This window comes from Podarcis pityusensis (assembly GCF_964106645.2).
Source record: "Podarcis pityusensis genome assembly, chromosome: 13".
Lineage (NCBI taxonomy): Eukaryota > Metazoa > Chordata > Lepidosauria > Squamata > Lacertidae > Podarcis > Podarcis pityusensis.
The window spans coordinates 24,912,379-24,933,484 of record NC_138038.1 but is presented as its reverse complement, the minus strand read 5'-3'; the positions used below and the strand labels follow the sequence as shown (position 1 = coordinate 24,933,484).

The following is a 21,106-nucleotide window of genomic DNA, read 5'->3' as shown; positions in this document are numbered from 1 at the left end:
ACCGCACATGCCCCCGCCAGAGCCCCAGGCGCCGCCACCACAGCTGGAGCCTCCACCAATGGTCCTTCTGCTAGATCCACCGCTGAAGCTTGAGCTTCCACCCAAGCCCCTGCCGCTCGATCCACCACTGAAACTGGAGCTTCCACCAAAGGCCCTGCTGCTCGATCCACCGCTGAAGCTGCATGCTCCATGGCCAGACATCCTTGCAGGTCCTCGGCTGCTGTTGCTGCTGCTGCGGGAAGAAGCGGCTTGCCTGGAGGACTGGCTAAAGAAACTCATGTTTGCAGCACAATGTACAGAGGACCTTCCCTGTGCAGAAATGCAGCGATGGTGACCTCGGAAGGCAGTTTTTACCTTTTTATACACAAATGTGCAATTGCATCATACTCTTAAGTGTATGGTGTGTTTTTTTGCCAAATTGCTAGCCTAGCCCATCATTAGCTAATTATAATAATTAATAGCTAATCCCAATATGCATGCTTGGGTTCTTCCCTCTGGTTAATCAGCATGTCAACATGGAGAATAGGTGGAGCTGGGTGGGCCAAACCTTTCATTAGAGTACTTGGAACTCAATTGAGTAATTACTGTACTTTCCTTTTTATAGCTTTGCTGCTTCCTAACACATTATTGCATGCTATTTCTTTAGGTACAGTGGTACCTCGGGTTACAGACGCTTCAGGTTACAGACTCCACTAACCCAGAAATAGTACCTCAGGTTAAGAAATTTACCTCAGGATGAGAACAGAAATCGTGCAGTGGCAGTGCAGCGGCAGCAGGAGGCCCCATTAGCTAAAGTGGTACCTCAGGTTAAGAACAGTTTCAGGTTAAGAACGGACCTCTGGAACGAATTAAGTTCTTAACCCGAGGTTCCACTATATGCTCGTTTTATCCCTGCATTACCGTGACTCTTTTTTCCTTCTACCTTTTGCACACATCTTGCCGGAATTGCAGCGTTAACTTTCAGGTTAACGCTGATTCTGCAGGTTTTATTCCAGTGTAGACAAAAACGAAGAACTTCTTCACACGGTGTGTGGTTAAACTGAGGAGCTTGTTTCCACAAGAGACAGGGAGAGCCAACAACTTGGATAGCTTTAAAAGAGGACTGGACAAATTCACTCAGGAGAAGGCTGTCGATGCCTACTAACCCTGATGGCTATGTTTGACCTTCACGGTTTGAGGCAATATATCTCTGAACACCAGTTGCTGGAAACCATGAGAGTGGAGAGCGCTGTCATGCTTGAATCCTGCCTGAGAGCTTCCCATAAGCATCTGGTTGACCAATGGGAGAACAGAGTCCTGGACTAGCTGGACTAAAGCACAGGTCCCTGACCCTTTACACCAGAGAGAGATTTTGGACCACAGAGATTCAGGGGGGCAAATCAGATTCTTAGAACCACAGAAGTTCATAACTAGTAGCTGGTGGCTCCTGTTTATCACTGTGCTGAGCTGTCATATAGCTTATAGGCTCCCTTCCCCATCGCTTCTCTTAGGACTGACTTATGTCTGGGTTTTCCAGGAATCGGGCTTTCTGGGGGGACTTTTCCAAAAAAAGCTCAGCTTTGGGGAATATGGCAACCCTAGCTCCACTGCTATTTAGTTTAGAAAGGGAGGAAAGACCATATCTCACAGAGAGATTGATCTAATCTATCAGACCCTTTTCTGCAGAAGAAAACATACTAAATAATAAAAAGATACGAAGATTTTTTTTAAAAAAATACCCCAAGACAAACATAAACAGATTTTTAATGCATGCACGCATAAAAATGGCAACAAATGGCAGCAGTCATAATGAAAACAACCACATTGTGGGAAAGCTTGCAGAAAAGCTAATATGGCTTTTGATGCTGACCAACGGGGCATAGGCCTTTTGAAAGGGGGTGTAAAGTTATGCACTTGCAGTAGCAGCACTGAATAATTTTCCCTCTATTGCCATTATGTCTAGAAGCAGCTGTCATTTGGTGAATGGGGTTTAAGCTCTGCTTTAAAAGCACACCGGTTTTTGCATTAATGCAATGCGATACAATGCTATATGGCTACACCGGGAGGGAATCCAGTTTATTCAGTTTATTTTTCTTTGTTAATTTCAGAGGATTATTTGATTTGTTGCTTTAAAAATCCAACAGTTTCGGTAAAACAAAGATAATCAGGAAGGTGGTAGGATTTTTATTCTGCTATCTACATAAGAATTTCCTATGAAAGGATCCTTAATGTTTTGTGATCCATCAGCTATTTGACTCCCCTCCCCCCTTTTTTAAAATGGCAAGTACCTGTAAGTGCCCTGCCTTGAGTAGAGGTCACAGTATATTTTGGATGCAGTTCAAATGCTTGCTTGAAAAGTAATTTTTTAAAAACCATCATCTTAATTCTGTGATTCTATGCTTAATTCTGGATTGAAAATAATTATGCTGTCAATGAATGGTGGCAGGTGAGTCTATGATAGTGCACTTAGCGTATACTGGCTAATTTTCCTCCCGGCTTTCAAAGGGCAGATGAAGTTGTTGTTTTTTATCCCACTAATTACTTAAAGCTTGTCATGACTGCTGACTAGCTAAATCTCCTTTTCAATTAAAATAATGTTAGATACATTGCATCACGCATACCCTTTGCCAAACCCAGAAACATAAATCATCTTTTGAGACCACAGAGGCAAGCTTTTGTTAACCTGTTAGTCATTCTCCATCAACCACGGCCATCACATTGAAGAAAGACATGAGCACCTTTTTGTATTGCTTCTGACTGCACCAATGAAGGTTCTGCTCCATCTGACTAATACGGGTTCACAAGGGCAAGAGATGACACTGGAGTCAACGCCATAACTTTCACAATCCTGGAGCAAACGCCAGTCCTATCCAGTATCCATAGTGGTGCTTGCCAGATCAATGATCTGCAGCAAAGGTTTCCAAACTTTTGAGCCCATGGCTTACTTAACCAACCACATTCTTTCTGTGGCAACCCTGTGGGGCTCAGGAGCCCAGTTATGTCACCCCTTGCCTTCAGAGCCGGCAGCCCCTCACCCCTTTTTGAACACCCTCCCTTGTGGAGTGTTCCCTCAGCCTTCTCTCCTCTCCCCTCTCCTTGGGAGTCTTCCAGGCAGCTACCGCTACCACCCCAGTCTCTGAGCCACCCCCTGCCCCAAAGAGGGGTGCCTCCTCACAGTGCCCCACAGGGGCCTGGGAAGAGAAGAAGAAGAAGAGTTTGGATTTGATATCCTGCTTTATCACTACCCTAAGGAGTCTCAAAGCAGCTAACAATCTCCTTTTCCCTTCCTCCCCCACAACAAACACTCTGTGAGGTGAGTGAGGCTGAGAGACTTCAGAGGAGTGTGACTGGCCCAAAGTCACCCAGCAGCTGCATGTGGAGGAGCAGGGAATCGAAGCCGGTTCACCAGATTACAAGTCTACTGCTCTTAAACATTATACCACACTGGCTGGATGCCCCCAGCCATAACAGCCTGACAGAGATTGGCCAAAGGTGAACATGAGGACAGCCCCTTACTCACCTTGGGAGGTAGCAGTGGGCGTTGCCAGGCCTGCATGGCAGAATGGCTCCCCTTCGGTGCTGGGCATGCAGCTCCCAGGCAGGCCTTTCACACAGCAAGCACAAGAAAGGCCAGGGCAGCACCTGCCTGCCTGCCCAGCCTCCCACTTGTCTGTCCATTCCCAACAGCGAGGGCTGGCTGGCTGGCTGGGCTCCCTCACCTACTTGCTTGCCTACTCCGAGGCCACCTCAGGTCCTGGCAACCAGCACCCTCTGGCCTGCGCCAGAGGCACCATTTGCCTGGGGCTGTTGCAACAAACAACAAATATATAAAATGAAAGGGTTTAAGGTCAGTAAAAAAGAGGAGGATTGGTTTGAGAAAATATTGAATTATTTGGGCAGGTTTGAACAATTTGGGGCAATTAAAATGTTAAAAGTTAAACAAACCTTGTGGAGGGATGAGTGTTAAGGTATATAGAATTATACATATGGTTGATTTGAATATGTTATTATTGATTATGTATACCCAATGTAACAGCTGCCTGGGGGTTTTCACTGTTCGTTTTCACTGTTTGTGTTTTGATTGTTGGTAAAAAAAATTAAAAAATTAAACACACACACAAACACACACACACAACAAACAACCACACAAGCCTTTGGGAGGCAGAGATGCAAGAGGGCATCAGAGGAGGGAGGGACGGGAAGAGGGACAGAGGCCAGTGTTGCCCACGGCACCCCTGACCATCATTCAAAGCACCCCAAGATGCCACAGCACACTGGTTGAAAACCTCTGTTCTACAGTCGCAGCAAGCAGTGTAACTATCCAATGGTTTGACTTCACTCCCAAAGGCACACTCCTCCATTGTCTCCCAAGACAGACGTATGCTAAAATCTATTGTTCCGGAAGGATTTTTCGGTCCTATGGCAAATCTGGATAGCCTCATCCTTTTGCATTTTATTTAACAGTGAAGATGACACATGCACCATCCCTTCATGCAGGAAAGTGGACGGACTTGTGTGGTAGGACAGCGAGGGGTCGGGAATCCTCAGCATCTGGATAGCTCAGTTGGTTGCTCCTAGAGGCTAATCTTCCCTAGGTAGAATTATGGACCTGGTGTAGGGCACTTAACTAATGGCTTCGCCTAAACTCAAATCCCCCCTGTTTAATATCCCTAATGCTGCAAGATTGTCACAAGAGTGCCTGGACTAAAATTGTCTATCAAAAACTACACTCTTGTGGTTTATCACCACAACAGCTACACACTTTGGGTTTTAGTAAAGCAAACAGTCTAATTTGTCAGTGCCTAAATGGTATCAAGTGTCAGAACAACTTGGCCACAATAAGGAAATTTTGCCCATGATATGACTATTTTCCACCTTCCCATTTCAACTCTCTGGCACCCTATCTGCATAGATATCTAGCAATTCTAAAATATAGACGTGTTTTTACTCTCGCAAGATTGAATGTATCGTCCTCGGCTATACTGGAGGGATGATTCTAACAGATTCCACATGAAAAATGCTTATGTCCCTGTGGAGATGGCAGTACCGAATTGAATTGGTGGCGCATGCCGTTCTGCCTTGCACTCTTTATAAAGACTTGAGGAATGAGGTTACCCCTCTTTTATTGCCCAACCACTGCCACAGTGTCCTTTCTCTTGGCAGATCAGGATGAGCAGATGACAGCAAAGGCTGCAAGGTTTTTAGCTGGGGCAATCAGAATAAGATCCACCATTTGACTATTGATTCAAAACCCTAAAATGTATTTTATATAACTGAGTTTTTATTTCTATTCTTTGTATATCGTATTGTTGTTTTATTGCTATGGCCGATGGCTGACGCAAATAAAGATTCATTCATTCATTCATTCATTCATTCATTCATTCAGCTCAGTTGGTTAGAATGTGGTGCTGATAACACCAAGGCTGCAGGTTTGATTCCTGTATGGAACAGCTGCATATTCTGGCATCGCTGGGGGTTGGACTAGATGATCCTCAGGGTCCCTTCCAACTCTACGATTCTATGCAGGGAAATACCATAAAGGGGGATGGGTTTTCTAATTGCGTGTGATGCCCTTATGCTGCCATGTAACTTTGGCAGCCTGTTGGGCAGAACACAGAAGCAAGTCAGCAGTTTCCAGCCTGCCTCTTAAGGGTGTGCATCACCTCTGTGTGAATCCTGAATGACACAGCCAAGCAGAGCAGACTCTCACGTTCCCAAGTCGCATCACCCCATTAACAAGGCATGTCGAGGCGGGTCAGGGAGTCCCCAGCCTTCCAAGCAGCTCTTTCGCCCTGTTTTTTTCTTCAGAAAGTTTAATTCATAACCTCTTTCCCTGCTTTTCTATTCTGAGAAATGAAACTAAATTAACTGAGGAAATGCCCTGTGTTTGAGAGGGGAGGGCTTGGAGAGGAGAAGGGAGATGGAAGAGAAGGAGAAGGAAGAACGTGTGTGTTTTGTTTCGATGCTCTACTTTCTATTCACAGTTTTCCCAGTGGACTCAAAACACAGTGATTTGTGGGGAGAAATAAACAAAGTTGCTACTTATGTGGGTTATTGAGCAAAACATAAGAACACAGCAAGAGGCTGCTGGATCTGGTCAGGGGTCAACCTGATGCCTGCGAGGGTTGGGGAGGGGAGCAAATTTGGCCTTGCACAGGGCTCTGTAGTACCCAAGTCCTCCACTGCTACCCACTGAAATCACTTAAGAAGTACAAGATGCTAATGTATCTCAGGTGTGTTCACCCTCCCATATCCAAAATGGGGGGTGGGGACAAAATGGAGGAAGAAACTCAAACAGTCCAACAAGTACTGAGCATGCTCAGTGGGAATGGAATGCTCAGTGTTGAGGGGGGGATGACAACAAGGAAAACTGGGGTGGGTAGAAAGGGGATGGAATAGAGTTTGCTGCAGGGCCCCACTTATTCTCTAGTGCCAATCCAAAATGACACCACCCCTATATCATGCGAGGTATCATGCGACTCGGGAACCTGAAAACCTGTGTTTTTTTGGTATATCTTTATGCCCACCCACTCTGGGAGACACAAAAGAGCCCAATGAGAACTGAGCATGCCCAGTGGGCATGGAATGCCAACCATATGTTGGGCAGGAGGAAACTGCACTGATAAGACAGTTCTCAATTTCCACTCCTCCCTATCTTCAACATTTGCTTCATTGGCCCCATCAAGATTTTCACCCCATTGAACTCCAGCCCTGGCTTGCTGTCCCTCAATTCATTACCCCCACTTATGCTTTCATGGTTGCTGAGAGGTCTTGGTAGAAAACAGTTTCAGTTCCGAATCTTTCCTTTACCTTCTGCTTTTTATCCGGCCAAGCAACATTACTGAACCACCCTGATCCACACCCATTGCAACAATCGCTGGAACAATCTCTGGAATTTCTGTATTTGATGCTCTGCTAAGATCTGCCCTCCACCTGCCTGCTCCACATTCTCCAACCCCCTCCCCCCTTCACTGACTCATCCTTGCCCTCTAGGATCTTGGTTGATCTTGCTTCCCCCCCACCCTTTTGCCTCCAAATCCCTGGAGTGCGCTGTTCCTTTTCTTGAGCTTCTCTCTTCTAGCCTCCATCTTGACCCCTTTCAATGGGACCTCTACCCTCTGTGCTCCACTGAAACGGCCCTTGTTAAAAATCACAGGTGATCTTTTCACTGCCTAAGATCTCTGCTCTACTATTATCTTCCTTGAACTCCTTGACTTTTGCCTTTGTGCTAGGGATTGTGGAGAAATGAGTTCAGTTTGCATTTTGTATGTGAACCTGCCTCATTTGCTCTCCCCAAACCAATATGTGAGCTGAAACATGTCAATCCTTTGGAATTTGCACTTCTCTGAATTTTGCAATTTCCTGTAATATAATTTTGCAATTTCTGCTAATATAGGCCTTTGTATGATCACTTAAAACTTCATGTATCTAAAATGATGGAATACTTCCATATTGCCGAATTAACAGGAAGGATAAGAGGAGATATGGTACAAAAAGTGAATAAGGAGTGGGCTATCTTTAAGGATTACAGCAAAATCTATGTGGAAAAAGTAGAACTTTTGACAGATATTGAGTGAATCCAGAAAATGATTAGAGTGAAAGGAGAATAAAGTTAAGACAGAAGAAGAGATTAAAGAAATAATGAAATGCATTTAAGCTAATTGTAAAAATAATGTAGCGTAACAAGAACAGCTGGAAGTCAAGTCACTTGGTGGGTGTCCATGTGGGGTAGGTGTGTAGGTATGTTGATATGTATAGCATAGGTAGGTGTTCTATAGAGTAATGTAGGTATGTTTTATGCTATGAAAATAAGGTAGTGTGTTGTGTATATGTATTGTGTAAATGGAAATGTATGTGTTTTATATGTTAATAAAAAAAACCCTTCATGTACTAGGCTTAAGTGATCATACAAAGACATATATCAGCGGAAATTGCAAAAGCGATACACATTAATTGGCTGGAGAAGTGTCTTGCAAAATGTGTAGAAGTGTGAATTTCAAAGGAAGTTTCTTTGTGCAAATTAGGTAGGCTTGCCCTTAAATGTGACCTGAACTGACTTTCTTCCCCATCCCTAGACCTGGGAGAAGAGCATGGCAGCTGCTGCCTTCGCTCTGGGAAGCTACTTTTTGCTTGCTTGCACTAAGCCATGGTTTCACTTTGTGTTGTGTATGAACTGGGCCACTGCCTTCTACGAGGAAAGGAAGAACATTCCTTCAGGTGCATGGGGATTAACAGGATTTGAATCTTAATGAAATCTAATAGGCCAACCATATTCTTTGTCATAATAAGCATCGCCTTGCCTAGATTGAACGAATGAAACTAGCCTAACAACTTGGGCAACAGAACCACTGAATCAGGGTGAAATCGTTGTTGGCATCTACCTGTCCTGAGACACAATGGAGTGCGCCTCCAGGGGTGAAGCCAAACCACGGTGTTAGCAGTGAGAGCCAGTGTGGTGTGAGAGCCAGTGTGGTGTAGTGGTTAAGAACAGTAGATTCGTAATCTGGTGAACCGGGTTCGCGTCCCCGCTCCTCCACATGCAGCTGCTGGGTGACCTTGGGCTAGTCACACTTCTCTGAAGTCTCTCAGCCCCACTCACCTCACAGAGTGTTTGTTGTGGGGGAGGAAGGGAAAGGAGAATGTTAGCTGCTTTGAGACTCCTTCGGGTAGTGATAAAGCGGGATATCAAATCCAAACTCTTCTTCTTCTTCTTCTTAGCAGCATCAAAGTGACCTCCCCAGGGCGCAAGCCTGGGCAGTGTGTATGGAGGTCCTGGGCTGCCCAGACAACAAGACTCTTGTCTTGACCTCACTGATGTGGTCCAAAGGAAAGCAGAGCAAAACATTTGGCACCAGCTGGGCTGCAGGAGTTGCCGGAAGGAAGCATACAAGGCACCATCCAACCGTCTTAGGGACTCCACTCCAGATTTGTGTAGGGTTTACTTCTTCCAAAGATATTCTGCAAGGCAGCAGAGGTTTAGGATGAGAGTTTCCCTTCTTCTAGATGAACTGCCTTCCCAGGTTGACAAGCCCCATCTGCCCCTCAGGGTGAAATATGTATTTGGTAAAAAGTGAATTCTTTTAAATGGTTGTTTTCTGCGTCCCCAGTAGATGGCACTCTGTCCTTCTTAAAACTAGTTTGAAATGTGTTGTTTGATTGCGGTACTGTGTCCCATAGACCCGTGGTCTCTATGCTTGTTTATTTTTCTTGCTCGCTTCCTTTTGTCTCTGTATTTGTTTTAAAAACTCATTTATTTGCATAGCGTTCTTCAACAGGGATCCTCCTTTCATTTTGCTTCCATTCCTCCTGTAATCAGATACCCAACATGGTGCCTTCCGGATGTTCATAGAATCGCAGAGCTGGAAGGGATTCTGAGGGACATCTAGTCCACCCCCAATGCAATGCAGGAATCTCAGCTAAAGCACCCACAGCTTCCATCATCCTTAACTATCCCAGGAGATCCCATTTGCCCTGACTGGGATTTCAGTAATAGCTGGAGGGCACCATGTTGCTAAATCTTGAGGAAGTCTTGTCTTTTCAAACCTTTGTACCAACAATGTTAATAACATTTCTTTTTCTATTTTAATTTACATTTTTATTAGTTTTTACATATATTTTCCAAACAGAACATATCATCTCATCTCATCTTATGCAACATTTTGGCTATTTTAGCCTGAGACTTCCATCAACCACGTCTAATGATTTTCAAACCTCATCTCTTAATCTTACATTTGATCCTAACTAATAATCCATAGATTAAAATCCATTCTCGCAAATCTTTTCTGCAATATTTTATATAGTTCTCCTTACAAAACTTCTTGTAGTCCTACAAGCATAGTCAGTTGTTAATAACATTTCTTGCCCTTTTTGTGTGTTTTCAAATGGAGACAAGTTGCCACAATATTACTCTATGTTCTGAGTACGGTTATTGCTTTTGGGTTGAACTGAGAAAATCACATAGAACTATGAAGTATGGTAGTCAGGAACATAGGAAAGCTATTGTATATTGAGTCAGGCTGTTGGTATTGAGCTCAGTGCTGTCTACAGAACTTGCCAACAGTTCTCCAGGTTCTCAGGCAGAAGTCCTTTCGAATCCTAGCTGTGGATGGCAGGAAATGAACCTGGGCCTTTTTTGCCAGCCAATCACTTGCTCTGCCACTGTTTCATACCTGTGGATTTGAATATATGTGCAGGCACTGTACATAGATTGGAAATCTGAAGTGTGAGGCTGTTCCTAAAGCACAGCCAGCTGAGATAAAACATGTGACTGACTTGCACGCAAAAATGCCCCCCTCAACCCCAAATTACCAAAAGTCCTGGGAGATTCAAGATACAAGATTTCCTAAAGCATCCTCTGGTCTGATTTTAATGGTTCAGGACAGCAATACCTCATGGACCACCTCTTTCCATATGAACCTCCCCAAACCCCGAGGCCATCTTCTGAGGCCCTTCTTCATGCGCCTCCTCCTCGAGAGGTCCGGAAGGTGGCAACATGAGAACGGGGCCTTCTCTGCAGTGGCTCCCTGTCTGTGGAATGCTCTCCCCAGGAAAGTTCGCCTGGTGCCTTCATTACACACCTTTAGGCACCAGGCAAAAATGTTCCTTTTTAACCAGGCCTTTGGTTGATCTGTTTGACATATACCCTTTTAAAATGTGGCTCTTTTCTGGGGGGGGGGGGTGTTATTAGGTTGTTTGTTTTATTCTGATTATATATATTTTGATCTTTTCTGTTTTACTTATTGCATGGCCCAACCACCTGGCTGGGAACAACAGGAGAGGAGGATGCAAGGACAGGGTGGGCATTACTTGGCATGGGAGGTGGGCACACCTGCTGTATTCCTCTTGGAACAATGCCATCCACACTAAGCCACAACCCACCCAATGAAACCACTTGCGATGGAACCTGGAATGACTTGTAAGATAACCCACCATGCAAGCTGAAGCAGAGTTTTTATTGAATCACTCGGCTAGAGAGAAATTTCAAATGCATCTTTGCTTCTGTAACATTTCATGCTTAAGAGAGGAAAGCAGCGATTGGAGAAAAAGTAAACCTAGTAATTGCGCACATTTGCAGAACGAATCGTTGAAGCTTTTCTCTTATATCTTCTCTTCAACTTCCTTAACTTGGGATGAAACCACTTTGCCATCCACGACCTCTTCGACGATGGTCTTGATCTTTCTGGTTTTGTTTGGATCTGAGTAAAACAAAAACAAAACAGAAGTTTCACGAACCGTTTCACTTCCACATGACCTGTTTCACGTTTCCCAAGCGTTCAGTTTAGCTCGGGATACTTTAAATGAAAGTGCTTGCTCTGGCAGAGTCAGTAAATGAATCCAAGAGGCAAAACATGCTTGTGGGTGCCACAGGAGCTTGGAAAGACAAAGCCTTCGTCCTCCAGGTGGCAGTAAGCAAAAAAGGAGATGTTAGTGCAAGGTCGAAGTATTCAGACCAGCGGTTTATGGCATTTAGAAGGGGCGGAGCCAAATTGCCCCCCAAGGAACGCTTCAAGGGCCAGTGGTGTTGGTCAGGTCAGAGGCAAAAGTGGGACAGAGCGATGAATGCAAATTTTGCCTTTGTACAGTAGAGACAGTACAGTCTTTGTACAGATGAGAAGACATCTGAAGGCAGCCCTGTTTAGGGAAGCTTTTAATGTTCAATAGGTTACTGTATGATAGTGTTTTGTTGGAAGCCACCCAGAGTGGCTGGGGAAACCCAGCCAGATGGGCGAGGTATAAATAATAAATTTATTATTATTATTATTATTATTATTATTATTATTATTAGCTAGTTCCTGAACACACTGATACCCCCCCACTCTTTATCCCCCATCCTGACAAGCGAAAGTAATGATCACAGTTAAGGGATTTGCTCCAGCCAGGCCAAAAAACCACAAGAAGGGCATGAAGCATGGCTGATGAGGGCCAGACGGCCATAGTTGCCCCCTGGGGCTTGTGGTTTCCTGCTTCTGCTATATACCATTAGCAAACTCATTTTCCATGTGTGGGTCTTTCATAGCTCCAAACAGCTCCATAAATGGGAGGTAATGCTCTCAGTAAGATCAGGGGACAATCCCCAGGCTTGTAGAAGTACAAAATAACCAGTTTGTCTTATTTATTTATTGCGCATAGTCCCAGACTCCTTCTGGAGAAAAGGCGATTCATAAATGAAATAAATAATGATTTTATATGGGGCTGGGTGGAATATCCTACACGAGCCCAGTAAAGACTGAGCAGGTTTAGTGGCAACAGTCTGATGAGGGGACTAAATGCTGAGGAGAAAATGGAAAAGCTGGGGGTGAGAAAGGGGAATGGAATGGAGTATCCCAGGAAAGGGCATGGCATGGCATGGCTGGCTGGCTGGAATCCTGAACCCAAGTAATTGTTATGTATTTTTGGCAGGCCCAAGCTGTGCAACTGCAATCCTAATGTTTGCTCACCGCGAGAGGAATCCACCGACTTGACACTTGCCACGGAAGCACTTTCAAATGACCTGTGGAGAGATGGTAGAAATATCAGGCCACATCCTTTTGTCAGAATTGGGCACAGTAAAGACAGAGCAAGCTCAGGGTGCGCCCACACTATACCTTGAAAGCACAATTTGAGGTACATTCTTCCTCTCAAATAATTTTGGGTTCTGTAGTTTATTCCTCACAGGGTTACAGTTCCCAGGAACCCTTAAAAACCACAACTCCCATAATTCCTTGAGGGAGGAAAATGTGCTTCCAATGTGCTTTATGTAGGTACATTGTATGCTCAGTCTAAATGCAAGAGAACTGACCCTGCAGTGAGAGAGGTAAATTTGGCAGCCTTCCTACCCAACTTCGCCATCTAGCAGTCGGCGGTAAGTCTCAATCTCCATCTCGAGACGGGCCTTGATATCCAGGAGATGCTGATATTCCACATTTTGCCGTTCCATGTCTGCTCGGACCTGGAAAAGCTGGGATTCCAGGTTTCCAATTTGAAGCTGCATTTGGGCCAGCTGGGCACAGTAGCCTGCTTCGGTTTCTCCTAGAGTGTCTTCAAGAGATTTTTTCTGTATTGAAAGAAAGAGAGGTGCATTAGCCCAATACACAAGAAATGAAGTGGAAGAAGTAGGTTGTATTTTGTCAGATAGTGGCACCCATATGACTCTTGAATGGAAGACAGAGCAACCCACAGGCCCAATAGCACATGGCTCACAAACCTATGTAACTGTGGCCCAGTTGCCTCCTTTGAAGAGGAAAATTCCAGGTCTGGGAAGGGAGATCAAGAGGGGAGAAAAACAGCTGGAAGGAAATGGTCCCGAACCCCCTTCCCTGCCTGTTCCTCTCTTCTGAAAATCCCCACCTCCAAAGGCACATGTCTGGAACCCCACAGCAAGGAAAACTTCTTGAAAAGATGCCTGTAATGTGCTGTTTGGCTCTCAGATAGAGATGGACCACTCTGTCTTCTCTCTCTTCCTTATTTTTCAGATCTTAAGCTCAGTTTGCTACGTTCCCACACCGCATGGCAGTTTTGTTTTTCACCCCAAAAAAAGCCCTTGTGAAAATTTGTCGGCATTTTGCGTGTACTTCCCCCACCCCAATTTATACATTTTTTTGCATGCAATTTGCACGTTGTTTCCACAAATATATGCGCTTTAATATGCATGTTCTTCAAGAGATACATTTTGTGCACACAGTTGTGAATATTCGCTTATCTTTTCAGGGAAAGCATGTTAGGCAAACAGGTGTTAATAGGCAAACTGAACCAAATTTCTTCCCCATGCCTTTCCTCAGGTAGTTTGAAAAATGGTAGGACTTCTAGCTGTTGATTTTGGTACTCTTCACTGGCTCATAGAAAGATATCATTCAGTCATGGTCACTCTGCCTGTGACTAAGCAACTCTTGCTCCTCTCTAGTCTGTGCCCAGGATTTTGTCGTGACTTCCTGTTTCCCTTTGTTTTTAATTTAATTTTCCCGATTTATACCTGCCTTCTGGTTCAAATCAGCCCCTCCCCACAGCTGGCCTATGTTCAAGTCCCAGTATTCCTCAAACAGGTGCTCTCCAGACATCATGCCTCACCAAACCCAGTAGCTGGAGCTGATGGGAGTTGGAGTCTAAAAAAAAATCAAGAGGGCACCAGATTGAAGAAGGCTGATCTAAGTTTCGACTGGAGCAGAGGTGAGAACTATTGCCATAATCTTAACGTTAATGCTCTAAACAGCTTCTGCAGCTACCAGCCCCCTTTTCAGCTTGCTAAACCACAGAATCCAGCTCCCCATTGAGACTGGTGCCTGGGTGGATAAAATACTAATCCACCATGCTGTCAGGCTTGAGCCAACACCTCACTTGATGTTTTCCTGCTGGGCCTGGCTTCTGTCACTGCCAGTGTGAGTCAACTTGCCACAAGTTTACTGAATTCACCCATATTTGCAGCCTCTGCCTCCTCTCTCTGCCGTGCCCCATTGTGCTGATTTAAAGGTCACGTCCGCAAAATGTAAACATAAGAGACATTAAAGGCCCCAGTGGGTGGATTCCCATACCATAGCGAGTTGCGACTGCAGCTCGATCTCCAGGCTTTGCAACGTACGTCTCAGGTCTGTGATTTCGCTCTTCCCCGACTGGAGCTGCTCGGTGTTTGTAGAGATCTCTCTCTTCAGCTCTCCACTCTGAAACATCAAATGCCGGAATGAGGGGAGAAGGACAGGAAGGGCGCAGTTCACCTTGGAGCACTAGTTTTTGCCATTTGACCTGAGCAAATGGTTTTGTTCCCAAGGTGGTCACCTTTTCGTTGAACCAGGCTTCAGCTTCTTTCCGGTGCTGTTCAGCCACTGCCTCATACTGGGCTCTCATGTCATTCAGGAGTTTGGTCAAGTCAATCCCTGGAGCAGCATCCATCTCCACACTGACTTGCCCCCCAACACTGCCCTGGAGTCCTTGGAGCTCCTGCGAAGACCAAATAGAAACAAGCAGTCTTTATTTTATTCATTTGTTCAGCTTAAAAGGTAAAGGGACCCCTGACCATTAGGTCCAGTCGTGACCGACTCTGGGGTGCAGTGCTCATCTCGCTTTATTGGCTGAAGGAGCCAGCGTACAGCTTCCGGGTCATGTGGCCAGCATGACTAAGCCACTTCTGGCGAACCAGAGCAGCGCACGGAAACACTGTTTACCTTCCCGCTGGAAAGGTACCTATTTATCTACTTGCACTTTGACGTGCTTTCAAACTGCTAGGTGGGCAGGAGCTGAGACCGAACAATGGGAGCTCACCCCATCATGGGGATTCAAACTGCCTCATACTGTTAAACTTACTATACTTTTTTTTAAAAAAAGCAGTTCACCAGCCCTTTTATTAAAACAAACACAAAAGTAGCTCAAAGCGACTTACAGCAACAAATAAATAAAGCACGTATAAAAACCAGCATAAAAACGAAACAGGAGTGCCCTGGACCACTTTTAAATGGTTAAGGGTTTTGGCGAACCAATTCACAATCTTTTTGCCTGCCATAGCAGTTAGAATGACTTGTCCTTGATTCTGTATAATTTTTAAACTGAACATTTGAATGAACATATATATTACAATAAAAGCAGCAATAAAAATCTAATTAGAACTCATTGTGAGCATTTGATGCAATGGATGTGCCTCTCACTCTGCCTTTCTGGCTGCCAATCCTCTCTGCTCCTTTTAGGCACCCTCTTCCGGTCACTTCCAGTCCTCCTGCCTCTTAGAACAACAGAGCAGCCACTGAGCCTGCCATTCACAGTGGCTGCTACTGCCATTCACCCCAGACATGTTGAGGAACACCTGGGTGAAACTTTTGAACTGCTCGTGGTCCATGGACCACAGTTTGGGAACTCCTCATTTGAGGTTTAAGAAGCTTTATGAAAGGAAGAAGCACTTCACATTCCTTGTGGCATCCAAGTATATCAGAGTTTGACTGCGTTTGCCCCAACACACACATATTTGACAACGGATCCAACTATTAGCCCTAAAACTGCCTTTAAGGGCAGATCCACAATATACATTTGAAGCATGTCCAACACACATTTAAAACATATGGCTCCCCCTATAATAATAATTTGTTATTTATACTCCGCCCATCTGACTGGGTTTCCTCAGCCACTCTGGGCGGCTTCCAACAGAATATTAAAATACAATAGTCTATTAAACATTAAAAGCTTCCCTAAACAGGGCTGCCTTCAGATGTCTTCTAAAAGTCTGGTAGTTGTTTTTCTCTTTGACATCTGGTGGGAGGGCATTCCACAGGGCAGGTGCTACTACCGAGAAGGCCCTCTGCCTGGTTCCCTGTAACTTGGCTTCTCGCAGCAACGGAACTGCCAGAAGGCCCTTGGCACTGGACCTCAGTGTCCGGGCAGAATGATGGGGGTGGAGACACTCCTTCAGGTATACTGGACCGAGGCCGTTTAGGGCTTTAAAGGTCATCACCAACACTTTGAATTGTGCTCAGAAACGTACTGGGAGGCAGTGTAGGTCTTTCAAAACCAGTGTTATGTGGTCTCGGTGGCCGCTCCAGGTCACCAGTCTAGCTGCCGCATTCTGGATTAGTTGTAGTTTCTGGGTCACCTTCAATGGTAGCCCTACATAGAGCGCATTGCAGTAGTCTAAGCAAGAGATAACTAGAGCATGCACCACTCTGGAGAGACAGTCCGCGGGCAGGTAGGGTCTCAGCCTGCGTACCAGATGGAGCTGGTAGACAGCTGCCCTGGGTACTGTAGTTCCCCTCTCACAGAGCTACCCTTTCCAGCCCCCTCAATGAACTGTAGAAGTCTTTGTGGGAAGACCTATGTACATTGAAAATGCTTTAAATTTATGGTGAGGATCTGCCCTAAAGCAAGGGTTGGAGAACAAGATCCAGCAAGCAGACCTGACTCTGGCTTCCCCTTGAAAAATGAAAACAAACAAACAAACTGAAATAATGTAAGTACAACATGGCCTACCTCCTCATGGTTCTTCTTGAGGTATGCCAGCTCCTCGTTCAGAGTCTCTATCTGCATCTCCAAGTCAGCCCTGGTCAAAGTCAGTTCATCCAGGACTCTGCGGAGGCCGTTAATGTCAGCCTCGACACTCTGGCGAAGTGCCACTTCATTCTCGAATCTAAGAAGAAATTAGACATAGAGCTCTTTCTGTTAAACAAACGGAATCGTATCAAATGACTTGATGTAGCTGGATCTATGTGATCTGCACCTGACCTTACTACTATTTACAAACACAAAAGAGTAGGTACAGATCACATAGCTAAAGAAGATGATAGATTTGGAGCGGGGCGGTGAATGTTTCATAAGGAATGGGTGGCTACTTACTTCAGCCTGAAATCATCAGCTGCCAGCCTTGCATTGTCAATTTGAAGAACAACCCGGGCATTTTCGATCGTTGCGTTGATGATCTGGGAAACAAGAAGAACGTTTCTAGAGAATGCAGCTCTGCCCAGACCATTGCTTGTTCATGAGTACTGACGTTTCACTAGTAATTCTAAAATAAATACATGCAGATAAAACGGCACATGGAAATAAAAACATGCCTGCAAAACCACACACAGCAGCTAACTTGGGATGGCAGCCAACTAAGTTTCACTCACGGTAGACACACTGAAATTAATGAACATGGCATAGGCCCCCCTCTGTCCTATACATCTAAAGCAGTGGTTTTCAACCTGTGGGTCCCCAGATGTTGTTGGACTACAACTCCCATCATCCCTGAGCTCTGGTCTTGCTAGTTAGGAATGATGGGAGTTGTAGTCCAACAACATCTGGGGACCTACAGGTTGAGAAAGGCTGATCTAAAGCATCATCATACCACTTCAAGCAACTGTGGATTTTCCCAAAGAATCTTGGGAACTGTAGTTAGTTAAGGGTACTGAGAGAAGTTAGGAGACCTGTGTACCAATCACGGAGCTGCAGTTCCCAGAATGCCTCAACAATCAATGCCTCTTCACAGGGCATCATTGGCGGGGGGAGGGGGAAATTGCTCACCTTGTTCCTGAGATCTTCAATGATAGGGTAGTATCTACTGTAATCTCTGCCGGTCCCTGGGCCACCAGCCCCAGGGCCATTTTTCTCGTACCATTCGCGGATCTTGCGTTCCAGTTCAGTGTTGGCTTCTTCCAGCGAACGCACCCTGTCCAGGTAGGCAGCCAGGCGGTCGTTCAGGTTCTGCATGGTTTCCTTTTCAGTACCTGATAGAAGGCTGCTTTCTCCTCCTCCTCCTCCTCCTCCAGCCCCAAAGCCACCTCCAAAGCCAGATCCTAACCCTCCACCGTAGCCCCCTCCTAGCCCTCCACCATAGCCCCCTCCACCATATCCACCACCTAGTCCTCCACCAAACCCACTGCCTCCTCCATATCCTCCTCCTCCTCCATATCCACCGCCACTACTGCTACCAAAGTTGAGCAGAGACCCGCCGCCAAACCCCCCGAAGCTCCCTGCACTGCTGCTGCTAGACAGCCTAAGAGAGCCTCCTCCGTATCCGCTCCGGGAGGAGAACTGGCGAGGCCCCGAGGATGCTCTGATGGAGAGGGCCATGGCGTACTAGAAGGACCTTGCTGGGCAGAACCTGCTGAAGGGCTGGCAGAGCAAAGCAGAACAGCCTTAACGTAGGATTGGGCTTTATATATGGAAACAAAGGGAGTGTTTGATTGCAGAAGTCCACACCTCCTTAGGCAACATACTTTCATCTCTTTGCCCATTTAATTATCTCCTGGCCAAGCTGGATGATGTGTGCAAACCCAAATTGTCTGCTGGTGTGGAAACGCAGCGCCCTCCAGGTATTTGCTCTGCTAACAGGGGCGGATTTGGGTGGAGTGGAGTCAAAACTCCGAAACAATCTATGTGGTGCAGCGCTGGCCGGAAATATCTTCTAACTTACTAAGCCTCCCTCCAGTTTCTAAAATCATTTACCTTCATTTCTTCAGCATACTTGAATATCTCTCTCCCTATCTATCTATCTATCTATCTATCATCTCTCTCTCTCATGGCTCTGGATAATAATAATAATAATAATAATAATAATAATAATAATAATAACAATGCCCCTCCCATCCTCCTTTGCAATGGAGCCCAGGGCAGCTAACACCAACATGTTAAAAGAATACAATTGAAAATAAAATAAAAGCATATTTAAAGCAATTAAAATCATCTGAAAACATTTTGAAATATAAACCCTTTTGGTTTTAAAATATTATTTTAAAAATATAAAAAGTTTTGGTTTAAAAATAAAAGCCCATTTAAATTGCATTGCCTGTATATCACTAGATATATGCAACACAGTACAAATATGATGAGTGGATGGATGGTGTAAATCAAATTCTCTGCTTGCACTAAAGAAACCAACCAATATGTACTGCAATTTGCTGGTACTGACAAATCACTATCTTTCTTTTCTTCCCTGTGTAAATGTGACTGTCTTAATAGACCCTTCCTTTCCCCCCCAAGTACAACCCATGCAGCAATTGTGTTGTATTTTGAACGTAATGTTTTGTTTCCTTCCCCTAAATAATAGGAATGGGGGAATCAGGATGGGTGGCGTAAGATGAGTGGATTTAATCCCCCGTAATGGTTGCAATGCAATTTCCCTGTCCCCAAGGTGCTATTTGCTACCAATGGGTGTAATAGGGGAGATTTTCATTAGGCCTGCAATGGGGATGAGCATTAACTGCCTACAGGCTGTGATCTTGGTCCTGACCGCACCCCCCCCTCTACAGCCATTACTCAGATACAGGAAACTCAGTGATCGTGTCGGAGATGCCATCTTGAGTTTATCACTTTGCAATGGACCCAAGCCCTGCGGCTTATAGGTGTGGTGCATGTTTGCTTTTGACAGGGATTTCTTATGAATGGTATTGGAGCAAGAAGTCAAGAATCTAAAAGAATTATTTCTCTTTTCTTCTTCTTTTTCATAGAATTGGCTAGTGACTCATGCCTGTGAAACAGAGGAGTGTTTTTTTTTTTTTGCTCTTTTGCACGGATCAAGATCATCAAAGCGGGAAGGGTAGTTTCCTCCCCCCTCTCCAAAGGACGACTTTATATATTTGTATATTATCCTTTGTTGGGAAACAACAACAGAATCTTCCTGTTTTTGGAGGCCTACGTGTTTGCCAAAGGGGATGTGTGTTAGCTGACAGGCAAAGGATTACTTCATGTATCAAAAAGATAAAAAGGAGCTGGGAGGATAATAAGGAAGCAGTGGTATTGTTCGAGGCAGGTGTCAGGGGCAGCTGCCCTGGGTGCAACCTGGACAAGGCAACAGGGGCATTCTATCCCATCCAATTTTGTGTGGTTAGCCGCTATTAAAATGCTGTCAATTTACCTGTTTGCTCGCTTATAGTGTTTCAATCCTACCTTAGCATGGAAAGAAATGCTCAACACAGCTGAAAATCAGCAGGTCAGCACCAACAAATAGCATGCGTAATAAACGATAATAAGAAGAGGATTTGACGAATCGAAGGAGGAAAATGCTGTTGGCTCCCAGTACGTTCCCCAGCACAATTCAAAGTGTTGGTGCTAACCTTTAAAGCCCTAAATGGCCTCAGTCCTGTAAACCTGAAGGAGCGCCTCCACCCCCATCATCCAGCCTGGACACTGAGGTCCAGTGGCGAGGGCCTTTTGGCAGTTCCCTCACTGAGAGAAATGAAGTTACAGGGAATCAGGCAGAGGGCCTTCTTGGTAGTGGCGCCCACCCTGTGGAACACCCTCCCATCAGACGTCAAGGAAATAAACAACTATCTGACTTTTAGAATACATCTGAAGGCGGCCCTGTTTAGGGAAGTTTTTAATGTCTGAAGCTGTATTGTTTTTAATATTCGGTTGGAAGCTGCCCAGAGTGGCTGGGGAAACCCAGCCAGATGGGCGGGGTATAACTAATCTATTATTATTATTATTATTATTATTATTATTATTATTATTATGTTGATGGGTAATAGCTACAATACCACTGCCTCTACAGTGAAAAAATGTCATGCCTCTTAATGCCACACTGGAAATCACAAGTGGGGGGTGGGGGTGGGGGGAGAGAGCACTGTTGCAGTCATGTCCTGCTTGTGAGCTTCCCAACGTGTACAGAAATGCATAAAGTACTCTAAATAGCACCCATAAAAATGCATGTGTTTCTGAAAAATAACTCACAAAGGTACGTTCAAGTTGAGGGAAATTGCTT

General features: G+C 45.1%; 1 protein-coding gene across 1 annotated transcript; it reads right to left on the bottom strand.

Moving 5' to 3' along the window:
- Positions 1-10,912: 10,912 nt before the first annotated feature.
- Positions 10,913-18,690, bottom strand: LOC308461403 (keratin, type I cytoskeletal 12-like). The gene is made up of 8 exons (XM_080978323.1): positions 17,929-18,690; positions 17,260-17,342; positions 16,897-17,053; positions 14,725-14,886; positions 14,484-14,609; positions 12,795-13,012; positions 12,417-12,469; positions 10,913-11,174 (listed from the first exon to the last, which is right to left on the bottom strand). Exons 1-8 carry the CDS (start codon positions 18,475-18,477, stop codon positions 11,077-11,079), a joined length of 1,446 nt encoding a protein of 481 aa, XP_080834449.1. The 5' UTR covers positions 18,478-18,690; the 3' UTR covers positions 10,913-11,076.
- Between the last annotated feature and the right edge of the window lie 2,416 nt (positions 18,691-21,106).

Excerpts from the sequence above, each read along its gene's own strand:
- LOC308461403 (XM_080978323.1), bottom strand. The coding sequence starts at position 18,477 with ATGGCCCTCTCCATCAGAGCATCCTCGGGGCCTCGCCAGTTCTCCTCC. Across the intron at positions 17,343-17,928 it reads TTGAAGATCTCAGGAACAAG|ATCATCAACGCAACGATCGA; the intron begins GTGAGCAATTTC and ends CTTGTTTCCCAG. Across the intron at positions 14,610-14,724 it reads AAGCCTGGTTCAACGAAAAG|AGTGGAGAGCTGAAGAGAGA; the intron begins GTGACCACCTTG and ends TTGATGTTTCAG.